At 39.2% G+C, this 12812-nt stretch overlaps 2 protein-coding genes across 3 annotated transcripts in view; one reads left to right on the top strand and one right to left on the bottom strand.

The window, feature by feature from the left end:
• Positions 1–10435, top strand: part of jak2a (Janus kinase 2a) — a 30864-nt gene extending 20429 nt beyond the window's left edge. For both annotated transcript variants that reach the window (XM_032539019.1, XM_032539020.1), the window contains exons 12-24: positions 966–1100; positions 1239–1326; positions 3052–3179; positions 3374–3512; positions 3736–3887; positions 4419–4569; positions 4729–4862; positions 5460–5649; positions 6549–6673; positions 7157–7329; positions 7585–7702; positions 7962–8075; positions 8393–10435. In XM_032539019.1, the coding sequence (XP_032394910.1) occupies positions 966–1100; positions 1239–1326; positions 3052–3179; positions 3374–3512; positions 3736–3887; positions 4419–4569; positions 4729–4862; positions 5460–5649; positions 6549–6673; positions 7157–7329; positions 7585–7702; positions 7962–8075; positions 8393–8500 (1755 nt within the window). In that variant the 3' untranslated portion in view covers positions 8501–10435. The remainder of the gene's footprint in view (positions 1–965; positions 1101–1238; positions 1327–3051; positions 3180–3373; positions 3513–3735; positions 3888–4418; positions 4570–4728; positions 4863–5459; positions 5650–6548; positions 6674–7156; positions 7330–7584; positions 7703–7961; positions 8076–8392) is intronic.
• A 106-nt stretch (positions 10436–10541) lies between these two features.
• rln1 (relaxin 1) lies at positions 10542–12513 on the bottom strand. Its single transcript, XM_032539083.1, has 2 exons — positions 12057–12513; positions 10542–11453 (listed from the first exon to the last, which is right to left on the bottom strand). The coding sequence occupies exons 1-2, from the start codon at positions 12250–12252 to the stop codon at positions 11101–11103; spliced, it is 549 nt and encodes a 182-aa protein (XP_032394974.1). The 5' UTR covers positions 12253–12513; the 3' UTR covers positions 10542–11100.
• Between the last annotated feature and the right edge of the window lie 299 nt (positions 12514–12812).

The following is a 12812-nucleotide window of genomic DNA, read 5'->3' on the forward strand; positions in this document are numbered from 1 at the left end:
TACAGGGTTTAATGCATTGTTTTTGTACATATATTTTTTGTAGAAGCTTAGAACAGAATGGAAAAGGCCCTTGTGTGCAATGTCTTGCCCTGAGCAGATAAGTTATAAATTAACAAATGTGAACTGTACGTAAGTGGGTGGCCAGTGTCTTTGTAATTGTAAAGGAACACTGAATGTAAATAAAAAAACAAAAATACAGATGCAGGCCTTTTGTAGACTAGGTGAAATTGTAAACTTGTCAATATGAATAAGTGTACCAGAAGTTTTGATCAGAAGGGACAAGAAGCACTCCTGTAGGCTCAGCGAGGTCGCTACAGTTACAGAAAAACACTTCCGCTATTGTTCCACCGACTGTAACTCAGTGTCACTAGCAGTCCCTGTGGACCCGTCTGAGTGCATTGTAGGTGTGACGTGTGACAGTGTGACAGTCATGCTCTCACCTCGGTGACTGGTCCCTTTCCGTCTTAACATATTTTCTGTTATTTGAGCACTTGGAAGTTTTGTACTGCAGGTCTATCACGAGGAAAACCACAGAAGCCATTCCACTAATCCGAGAGCTGAGGGGTTTTTCTGAATTGCAATATTGTCTTCTCACTCATCCATCAATATATATTATCTTCCGGTTTTGAAGGTGTTTAGCTTTGTTGTGCATTTATTTAAGAGCTTTTGCGCTTAAATATTTTTTTAGTCACTACTACCCAAAGCCAAGTGGTCAGATAAGGTCTAGCTGGCAAGCACAGCTAAGTCCTGTTGGAAGCATGCCAGCAGGGGGCTTTATTCAGTTTGGTTTCTGGGCTGCAAGTGAGAAAGCTTGTAGCTTTCATTATATCTTTGATTTGGAATTTTTTGCTTGGTAGAGTTCCAGTAAGGACTTTATAGGAATAGGGTAAAGGTCAAAGAATTGGGGGAAATTCACTCAACCTTCTTTCCAAAGTAGTTTTCAACACATCTAAACTGTGTTTTAGAATGAGAGTCTTGGCCAAGGAACTTTCACCAAGATATTCTGCGGTGTGAGGAAGGAGCTGGGAGACTACGGAGAGATACACCAGATAGACGTTGTTATCAAGATCCTGGACAAGGCTCACCGCAACTATTCAGAGGTTGGCTTGTTGAGTGAGTGAGTGAGTGAGTGAGTGAGTTACTGAGTGAGTGATTGGATCTAATTACATAAATTCAGACGACATGAGTTGAAAGAAGACAGTGTAATAAGATCTCTTCTCTTGTCTTCTCCCTCACAGTCCTTCTTTGAAGCAGCCAGTATGATGAGCCAGCTTTCCCACAAGCACATACTTCTCAACTATGGCGTGTGTGTTTGTGGCAATGAGAGTAAGCCTACAACAAACACACAAATACACACTACTGGACAGAGATGCTGTAAGATCTTAGAGGAGAAGGATATGGAGACCAAGACCAAACAAAATGTGTGTTACAGAATACATAGAAAATGAAAATACCGTAAGACTGTTGTTCTCCTGAATGCAAATGAGTTTTTACACTAAGAACAGTTGTGTTTACATCACATGAGGTCAAATGGTGTCCCTGTAGGCATCTGAGACAAACAGAGAGGAAATAAGGTTTCTGACCTGCTCTCTGCTGTGCCCTGACCCTTCCACTGTGACTGAATGAAGCCCTTGGGATCAGCAAGTCACTAATGGGCCACTACAGTCTCGATCTTTACTCCACCTGAAAGTCTCCGAACATGTCAGAGCAGTGTGTCTGGAGACACTTTATCATTCATATTTCTGAGTGCACACAAAGAGCAGTCAGGAAAGAAAAACAAAGATTATAATAAAAAAACGAAAAGAAAACTGACACTGACACAAAGCAGCGTATTGTAGTGTTAGGGTGTTTCACTTTTTAAATGAATCAAGCCTATGGTGCACTAATAGTTCCGAAAAAATGAAATTTCTCAGTTTAAATTTAATGACCAAAGCTAGATTTCTAATTTGAACCAATAAAAATGGAACTGTGCCAGATGGTATAAACTAAGGTGACCAGATTTCTCTGACAAAATCCGGAGACATTTTCAGCTCAGAAGCGTATGTATATCTCCAAAACACGTCATGTTTTTATTTTTGTAAAACTCAAAACAGGGACACTAGACCTAGAGCTGTTCTCATTAGGGGATGAGCCCCCCCCCCCCCCCCCCCCCCCCCCCACAAAGGTCTGATCCTAGAATTGCCCCTGCTGCTACTTCATACTTGTACTCCACTACACATCAAAGGGGGACGTTGTAATGTTTACTGAACTCCATTTATCTGACAGCTTTTGCTTTATTGCTTCAGGCTTGTTTCTGCAACAGCTCATTGAGTATAAGAGACAATAAAAACTACTGAGGAAATATTTTCCTTTGACATTGATCATATATTAAACGAGATCGCTGCAGTCAGCAGCAGCAAAACAAGCTACAATGTAAGTTAATAGGATAATTGTCCAGCTTGTTTTCCATTCATACAAGTGCTCGTTTTGCTACTGACAGGCTCAGATTAATGTTATAAGTGTCTGACAACATTATGGAAAGGATTTCTAAGGAGGTCGACCTTTCTGTTAAAGATTAAGATCGTTTTTTAAAACATAAAAGTCTGCGAAATTGCGTTTGCTAAACCTCACTAGACTCCATGTAAATAATTAGTAATTTTAGCTTTGCAGCGCTGGCTCTGGCTGTCTTGAGCCTGTGTGTGTACTGTGTACAACTATCGGCTCTGTTCAGTCATGGTTTTCTTTCTTTCATTCCAATTTCGGGTCTCTCAGTCACTGTGAAAACCGGGGACATTTCCGGGGACAGATCCCGCCGGGGACAGATCACCAAAACCGGGGACTGTCCCCGGAAACCGGGGATGTCTGGTCACCCTACAAAACACGGATGAAGAAAAATGCATGGCTGCGGAAAGTGTTTTGTCTATAACTAGTGTCAATGTGTCTTTGAAGATCGGCTACAGTCAACCACAAAGTAGTGATAGGGGAGTTTTAATAGAAAGAGATTTGTTTAGAAGATTTTCTATATGGATAGCAGTGACTAATAAAATGATCTCACTCATATCTCCCTGCCAGACATGATGGTGCAGGAGTATGGTAAATTTGGTTCCTTGGACACCTACCTGAAAAAGAATAAAAGCTGTGTTAACATCACCTGGAAGCTAGAAGTGGCCAAGCAGCTATCCTGGGCTATGCACTACCTGGTAAGACTGCCCCATAATGCCGTCTGCCCCATACAGATTCTTCTGTTTGTATGGGGCAAGCACATTTACACACATACTCAAGTTTAATGTTAAGAGAAATACCTTCAACTAATGTGTAAATAAAAGTAGTTGAGTGTTGAAGCAAGGTATCCCACAAAGGTAATTTATGTTGTCCCTGCCATGTTGGCACGCAGGAGGATAAGGGCCTCATTCATGGGAATGTTTGTGCCAAGAATGTTCTTCTGATCAGAAAGGAGGATCGGATGACGGGCAGCCTGCCCTTTATCAAACTCAGTGACCCGGGTATCAGCATCACCGTGCTGCCCAAAGAAGGTGAGATACATAGTGTGATGTAACAACCTGCTGTGAAGAGACATGTGCCTGACACCTGCGTGGAGGCATGTGAGAATAATGCTAGCCAACACAGTTTTTGCTTTGGTGTGATTGTCTCAGTTTGCATTATCTTTTTGTCCCTCCTTGCTGGCCTCTACCTTCCGTTCCATTAATGTATTTCATTCCCTCTGTGCTTCTGTGTCTCCTCATATTCGTCCATCAGTTCTGGTGGAGCGTATCCCATGGGTTCCCCCTGAATGCATTGAAAACCCCCAAAACCTGAGTTTAGCCACAGACAAGTGGGGCTTTGGGACCACCCTTTGGGAGATCTGCAGTGGCGGAGACAAACCACTCAGCACCCTGGACTGCTCCAAGGTCACAAAAACAGAGCATGCATTGGGAGTATTAACTGATAGTGATCTGTATTAAAAGAATAGTTTGGTAATTTGGGAAATGTTGAATTAAGTTGGTTGCCTGGCCTCTGCTAATGGCAAGAAATGGTTCAAGTGTCATTTTTAGTCTATGGTGTTCATTAGTGAGCTTAAGAGGTGCTAGTAGGTTTTTATTTTGTACTTTTTGACAGGTCCTGGCTAGCTGTTTCCAGTCATTATGCTAAATTAAGCTGACCGGCTTCTGGCTGTAGCTTCATATTTACTGTACAGACATGAGAGTGATAGACTGAGATGAGAGTTAGACTCATCTCGTCTAACTCTTGTCAAGAAACCGTATTTCATAAAATGTTAAACTATTCCTTTAACTCATGCAATTTGTTTAAAAAGTGAGAGGGACACAAAGTTATTTAAAAAGTATTCTATTGATTGTTTTAGGAACGTGTGGCAGCTTTGTATCTTTATCGTTTCCAAATTCAGTTTGGAAAACATGCAGGTTCTGACTTTTGCTCTGCAGAAGAACTTGTTCTACGAGGACAGGCACCAGCTGCCGGCTCCTAAATGGACAGAGCTGGCCAATCTGATTAACAGCTGTATGGACTACGAGCCCTCACACCGACCCTCCTTCAGAGCAATTATCAGAGATCTCAACAGCCTCTTTACACCAGGTAGGAAAAAAAAAGGAATGTGCAACCTTCAGACAAATCCATTGATCATGTGGATACACTAGTATAACACAACACACACACACACACACAATATAGGGAATTATCAAGATCTTCTTTATAAAAAAAAAAAAAAAAACTTTGCACCTGGTTGTGTTGCAGATTATGAACTGTTGGTGGAGAGCGACATAGTGCCAAACAGGACAAGAGGCTTTGGCTTCCCGTGGGCCTCCGAGAACCAGGACCCCGCACAGTTTGAGGAGAGGCACCTCATTTTTCTCAAGCAACTGGGCAAAGTGAGACATGCGCACGCACACACTCTCTTTAAAGCTGGGTGACAGACTTCTTCTTGACTCTTTTATATCCTTCTTAGTGATTAGATTATGTCTAAGTGTGCATGTTTAACTTAAACTAATAAAATAAGCTTGATCTTTTTTCTTGATACCTCTCTTTAACTTAAATATTATTATTTGTTTAAGTATTATAAAGAATTTTATTAAAAGAGCTGAATACAAATCTGTTGAAACGTCCTTTAAAGTTTCTTGCTCTCTTGAGATTTAGTTAGTGTCTTTATGTGGGTGTTGGAAATTTCAGATCAATTATGATGTTAACATTCAACCCACATGACTGATCAGCAGTATCCGCTATTAACTCAAATATTCTCATGATACTTCCACACAGCATGAAGTTGCCCAGCACTATTTGCTATAAAAAGGATGTGTATTGTTTTCTTCTTGGGAATAAGTATCTCAATGATTCCATCCTAGTTAAATGGAAATGAACAAACCTATTCTCAATTACATAAGAAAGGCTCATTTAATATGAGCTCAAAACCAAGATGAAATCGTAGCCGTCTTTTCTATATCTGCTCTCCCTCTGACCACACACTTTAGGGAAACTTTGGCAGCGTGGAGATGTGCAGGTACGACCCCCTGCAGGACAGCACAGGGGAGGTGGTGGCCGTGAAGAAACTACAGCACAGCACAGCCGAGCACCTCAGGGACTTTGAGCGTGAAATCGAGATCCTCAAATCACTCCAGCATGAAAACATTGTCAAATACAAAGGGGTCTGCTACAGTGCCGGTATGAGCACATTGTTTGATATCTTTATGAGCAATAATGGTTGTTTTTCTTAATATAGGGTGTGATTATGTACCCTGTTGCTCGTCATTGCTCAGTTTTTAAGCTATATAACTGATTTTGTTTATTATAAAAACATGACAGTAATCCAATCCAATCCACTTTATTTCTATAGCACATTTTACAAACACAAAGTTACCAAAGTGCTGCACAGAAAACTCAAACATACAAAACAATTAATATGAAATATTGTAAAAACAAAATAAGAGCATTGGGTTTAAAAAATATTTTAAAAAAAAAGATAAAATGAACAAATACTAAAATACAGTAAAACAATAAGAGACATCAGGTCTGATTCAAAATGAATGTCCCATATTCTTTGTATTCATAAGTCATAGTGATATAAACTGTTTCTACATCAGTGGTTCGAAGATGATTAAAGGGATACAAAGACATTTGCTGGATGAGGGGAAAGATGCCAGCTTTTGCACAGATTTGATTCCAAACCAACAGTTGATCACATTAAAGTGTAATAGATAATAACATACATTTTCTTATATTAGCATTGAAGTATCTTTTTTTGTTGACATATTTAGATAAAGAAAATGATTTGTCTGGTTAATCTTAATTCTTAAATGAGAGGGGCTCCCCCTGTAGTGACAGAGCAAACTTTCCTGATTGGTTTGTTCAGCCTACAAGCTGTTGATATGATAACACCACCCCGGCAGATTTTTATCAGACATAACACCGTCTGTACAGTTCCCACAGTTTGCTGCCTAGGGCGTTAGCGACCAGGCCCATGAAACAGATAAATCTTGCTTTTCTCAGGGGCCTCCAATCCACTGCACACGTGTCCTATTTTTTTCCCTTAAATATGGCTGTTAACTTCTTTGTTTGTGCAGGACGACGGAACCTGCGGCTTATCATGGAGTATCTCCCCCACGGCAGCTTGAGAGATTACCTCATCAAACACAAGGACCGCTTTGATTTCAACAAACTGCTGCACTATGCATCACAGATTTGCAAGGTAATGTGGTGCAGACCCCCCCCCCCAGGATGTAACTAGCATGTAAAATATGCTAGTTATTTTTACATACCTGAAAACCTTGTCTTACCCATCTTTCCTGTGTCTGATACCATTGAAATAACCTTTGGACTGAATCATACTGATATGAAGGGTGTGAGACAGATGATTGTAAGACATCATTTCAGGACTGGTTCACAGCGCTCGGCAGGATAAGGCTGCATATGAAAAGATAACTTGAGAAAGATTTATTTATTTATGTGGGTTTTTATTGCATTGCTAACACTGTGCAAGTATACGCGTTATAATTTCTTATTTTTATTGTTTTTATTGTATTACTTAGAATGTATTTTGGTTTTTCATAAATTGTTTGCTCCTTTTAAAAAGCAAAATCAATAAAACAAAGAGGACTACCGCTTTGTGTAACAACATAAGTACATCCATAAAGCCGTTCTCTTTCTCCGTGTGATTATGTTCATACTTCAGGGCATGGACTACCTCGCCACTAAGCGATACATCCACAGAGACCTGGCCACCAGGAACATTCTGGTGGAGAGCGAGATGAGGGTGAAGATTGGTGATTTTGGTCTCACCAAGGTGCTGCCGCAGGACAAAGAGTACTACACTGTCAGAGAGCCTGGGGAAAGCCCCATCTTTTGGTGAGGAAGACACTGCACGGGTTTCTTGAGATGTGTGGAGTGTTTTCATATTTTTGTGATTAAACTCTTTTAGAATTTGACCAGCTTTTCTACAGCTGTGGTAGGAATTTTGACTGTTTGGGACTGAAGTCATACATACATTTTTATCGGTCTGCTTGTAATGACGGATTAGTGTTGACTGTTACAGGATGTGTGCCTTATTATGTACAGTATACGTATGTACTGTATATACATTGTGCTGTGGTATTTCCCCAGGTATGCTCCAGAGTCGCTGACGGAGAGCAAGTTCTCTGTGGGATCAGACGTTTGGAGTTTTGGTGTTGTCCTCTACGAACTCTTCACATGCAGCGACAAGAACTGCAGCCCACCAGCGGTACTACACTGCTCTCGTTCTTCTGACTTTAGTTCTTTAGTTTGACAAATTGACTTTCTTATCCTTCCTAATCGCTTTGCCAACTTAAGTAAGCTATAAAACAATGGCCAGTATAATTAGTGTGTAGTGTCATTAAATAAAGCAGTTGATTGCGCACTATAGATAGATGTACTCAAAAACAGGAAACACTTACTACTAAACTAAACTTTTACTTTTCACTAAAACCAAACAAGAACTACTCTCTTCTTATTTTCCCCAGGTATTTATGGACAAGATGGGAAATGAAAAGCAAGGCCAGATGATTGTCTACCATCTGATAGACCTGCTGAAACAAGGATATAGGTTGCCTGCTCCTGATAATTGTCCAAAGGAGGTCAGTAACTCTTTATAAAGTATAAAAAATTGCAAAACAATTTTTTTTTTTTCACTTTTAGTTTTTGTTTGAATAAAGATGACTTTTGGTTCAACATCAACCCACCACTAATTTGTAAAGGTGGACAAACCAGGGTCTTATTTTATAAATTCACAAGTGTAACAACTTCACCTGAGTCTACCAGCTTTAAGTGATTAGCTCACCAGTTACCACACCACTGGCGTATCAAAAAGAAAACCCTTTTGTCGCAAAAATTTGAACCCCCCCCCATTAATGTTGTTTAATATTAATGTCCATGCCCTGATACTTCCCTTCAGATTTACAAGATTATGACAGAGTGCTGGAGCAGTGATCCGAGACTGCGTCCTACTTTCAAGACATTAATCCACAGTGTGGAGACTGTACGAGACAGCAATGACAGATGAGTCACATTGATCCCTGAACCTTTGACCTGTAGGTGTCGACTTGCGGGAGCCAGTCCTCACAGATCTTAACAGAACAACGAATGTCTTTGTGACGTCTTGGTTTACTGCAGTGATGCAGTCAGTTGTCGGAAGTGTACTTGTTTTTATTTTGGTGCTCTGCATTTCTGTCAGCCTATTTTTAACATTTACTTAAATAAGGATGCTAATTGGTAATATCCACTTTCTATGATGTATCACATTCATAAGTACACTACATCTGACTCAAACAAAAGCTATATCAGATGCCTTTTAAGAACATTTCATTTTGGGATAAATTATTTATTTGTACATGTTGTTTTACAAATTGAATTTGATGATTCACAGAGTGGAGACATCAACATCAACTAGCAGCATTTCTTTTGTTAATGCTTAGACATTTGATGTTGTACTTTCACTGTTGTAAACTGAGCAGAAACTTCTTTTATTTAACCAAAGTGTGCCCAGACTTTTAAATACTGGAACTAAACAGGGATCATTCTGCTGACACCTAGACAGACTTCTGCTTGGTAGTTTTAAGAAGATGAAAGACAGAACCATAAATGTAAAGCCCCGGCTTTCTGCTATCACAATGGTACCCGTTATAAACATCTCTACAGGTAGCTTGGAGTTACGTTTCTGCTCTTTGTGTTTTACAGATATTTATTGCTCATCAAGGTTGATTATGTGTGTTTTCTGAGCTGATGAAGCAACAGCCCATACATCTTTTTTAATGGTGTTCATTATAACTATAAATCATTCCACATAATAGAGACCAGCCTTTACACAAATCAACTGTTATCTGTCAATACAGAAAAGACACAGCAGCAACTGCTCAGAAATCTCTGGGTCTCTAGTAGTGTCATATCATGGACAGTATCATTCTTCTTTTTTAAACTGGAAATTATGTTTCCTTTGTTAGTAATGGGTATACATTTTATAAATACAGTATGATGTTTTCAGTGTTATAACGCTATATTATCTGCCTTTAGATACCTAATGTGAAAAGTTGAAGTTTATTTTCTAAAGGTAGATAATGAAGTAATTAAGGGAGATGCTTTTATTTTGCAGTAGCTTGTTGCAAGAGATGCTTTTATTTAAAACTTCTTTAACTTTTGTTCACCTCATTATTTTTCCACCCATTCAAAGTTTGTGTTTGTGTATATGTTGAATATATGTTTGTGCATTACATTAACAGACACAAATGAATCAGTGATTCCAAGTTGTTGTTGTTTTTTTAACTTGATGTAACAAATGTTACTAACTGAAGGAGGGGGGTCAGTCAATCTCGGTAGCTGTGGAACTGTATCTTTCATTCTAATTCTGAAACTTCTAATTTTTTTTATGCCATTAAAAGGCAGGCAATGCACGCATAAAATATCAAAAGAATGGACACCTTAATACATTGCAAGGATGAGTCACTGTAAAGACCGTTTTCTCACTTACAAACATACAGTGTGTCTGTGAACTACCGCAGTATTACTCCGGTCTGGATATTATTTTTTCACCTGTAAAGAAGTCTGTTGTGAATGGGAGATTGTGAGTTTCTTTCAGAGTTGCTAAATTATGCCAAGATGGAAAATGTTGCCTAACGGGTTATGTTTTTTTTTTTTTTTACTTATACAAACATTGTGATTTATGTACATTGGTGTGCAAGACCAAATATGAGTATTTTGTGAAATATTTATCATTCAAATCAAAAGATTTTCAGCGCGAACTGGACCTTATACTGGTAGTTCTTTTACATTAATTTCAATTTTAGTTTGTTGCTGTGTGAATGACATTAAGCCTGGTTCTGTCATCTGAGGGAAATATGCAACTACCTTTATTACATTTATGTGTAGATAGATGTAAATAGTGAAAGATGGAAATTTATTCCAGGTGTTTATACTTTTATTAAACAAAACTTGCAGTACTATGGACATGGAAATTGTACTTTTTTAAATCTAAATGTGGTGTGCTTTTCAAATAAAGCCTCATCATATTGTATCAAAGAGCTTATCTCTTTCAAAAGTTGTTTTTTTCTGTTTACAACAAACTACATGATTTCTACATTTAGACCAAAAATTATAGTGTGAGATTTTGTGCGAGGGTTTAAATGTATTTTTCTTCTACATCAGAAAGGGTTAATGGGGCTATTTTGCAGAAGTGTCCTTTTGGATGTTAAGAGAAAATGATAAGGCAATAAGTTCACAGCAACCTAAATGACAATGTGTGATATTGACCTGAGCTAGTCTGAACGTAGTTTAGTCAGATAGTCTGCACAATGGATGCTGTTTATTGCTCTAAATCCAGCATGAAGACAACATATGATATGGCTCAACATTTCATATTAACACAGTATTTTAAATTTATTTTCAATAATGCCGATGGGGTAACATACAGTACATAACCTTTTTTACTAAATAAACAAATAGGGGAATAAAGAAAAAATGTATATTTAAATATAAGGCTTAGAGCAGATGTGAACTTGCTCTCCTTTATATTTAAGATTTCCATTAACTGTCTACAGTGTCCATTACACCATCTTCAAGTCACAACCCCTCTGACTTCACTCATCCATTACATCCCTTCTCCTCCCTGCCTCAACACAAGCGTCCTATATCATTCTTGGTACAGCCCTGGTTACAGCACTTCCCTGCCACACCCAAAGAAAAGTTCCTTTTCTTTTTGCTCTGTATGGCCCAGTCAGCTGTAGCTGGGTTCCCGTCTTGCTCGCCTAAAACTGTGGACCGCTGAGACTTCTCCACCAGGGCCAAGTCACCTAGCGACGGCTGCTGCCGGTCTCCTCTGTAAAGGGCCAGGAGGTCTGCTAGGGAGTAAGAGGCGCCAATGAGGAGAGGAGAAAGGTTATCTGCTGTGAAGTCTGCGCCTGACTGCCAAGTGTGCTGGTTGTCTTCCACTGTAACATCACTGAGGGAACTCGACTGGAAGGGATCTGGAGAAAGGAAATTGATAAATAATACAGGGAGTTGAATATAAAGCTTACAGTATATCATGTGTCAAATGCACTTTTAGTCACAATAAAAACAAATTCACAGATCAGAATATGTTAATAAAATGTGCTTTTTGGAGGACTATGGTGAATGAATGATAGTACTCACTAAGGTTTTGTCCAATTAACAATTTACATGAACTGACCATGGTGCTGAAATATGAGTCTTTGTCAATCAGATGTCCTACTGAAATGTGGTGGCAGATTATGTGGCGGTCAACCTTTTGATGTGTAATAACTCACTATCTACAGTAACATAATTGCTCAAAGTAGAAATTAAGAAAACAGAGTTCCTCGCCTGTGTGCACCCTTTTTTCTTCCTTTTAATGGTCCTTAGCCTTAATGAGAAATCAATTATTCTTACAATATACCTTGGCTGCACCAAAAACCTGTACATTTTAAGACATGATTCAACATATGTTAAGTAGATCTACAACAAGTCTATGTTTTGAAGCATGTCTTTATACATGTTTGTACTGCTATTTGTAGTTATACACCAGTGTGCACAAATTAAGCAATTAATAAAAAAAAGTAATTTTGACTCACCTATGTCCCCCTCTGTGGATCGTTTCCACCGGGAGCCGCCGCAGGTGAAAATGACTGCTCTGATGAACTCTCTCCCGCACAGTTTCACCCCATAGTCTCTCGGTATGATCAGTCTGCTCATTACATCAGCCTTCACTGAGTTGCATATGCCACCGACGCACACCACAGCCACGGCAAGAGTCAATCTCCAGAGCATTTTCACTTGAAACTAACGGAACAAGACAGCTGGTTTGCGCTGCACAGGAGGGTCAAGCTGAGCTTCACCTCAGATCTAATCAGTGTTTCAAATCCTGTTAGTTTCCTTTCTTTTTTTCTCTTTCTTTCTTCAGATAGTTATGTCGTAGCCTGTTGCTGCCTGTTGTAAAAGACGCTTCTAGTTGTCTGTCTCGTGATGTGGGGACTTTGGTCTCCTCTTTTTGTTCTCTCTTTAAACCTGGTCACTGGTTCACTCACCAACATATGTATTCACCCCCCCCCCCCTTACACACACACACACGTCACTTAGATGGATGATAATGACGTACTTGGAGTTATTTTCTTTATTGTAATATTAGGGGAATATTTTTAAGTGTTAGTGTGCACATTACTCATATACTTGACAATTTTGAGACAAACAATACAAAGGCACGTTATGACGTCTTGTACACTTCACTGGAAATTAATTAAGACTGTACGTGCCTAAAACTTCTTAACACAGTGTCCACCATTATATTGTGTCCAAGTTATTGGCTTTAGAGCTTTGTGTTAAACTAGCAC

Source organism: Etheostoma spectabile, chromosome 16 (genome assembly GCF_008692095.1).
Source record: "Etheostoma spectabile isolate EspeVRDwgs_2016 chromosome 16, UIUC_Espe_1.0, whole genome shotgun sequence".
In the NCBI taxonomy this organism is placed as follows: Eukaryota; Metazoa; Chordata; class Actinopteri; order Perciformes; family Percidae; genus Etheostoma; species Etheostoma spectabile.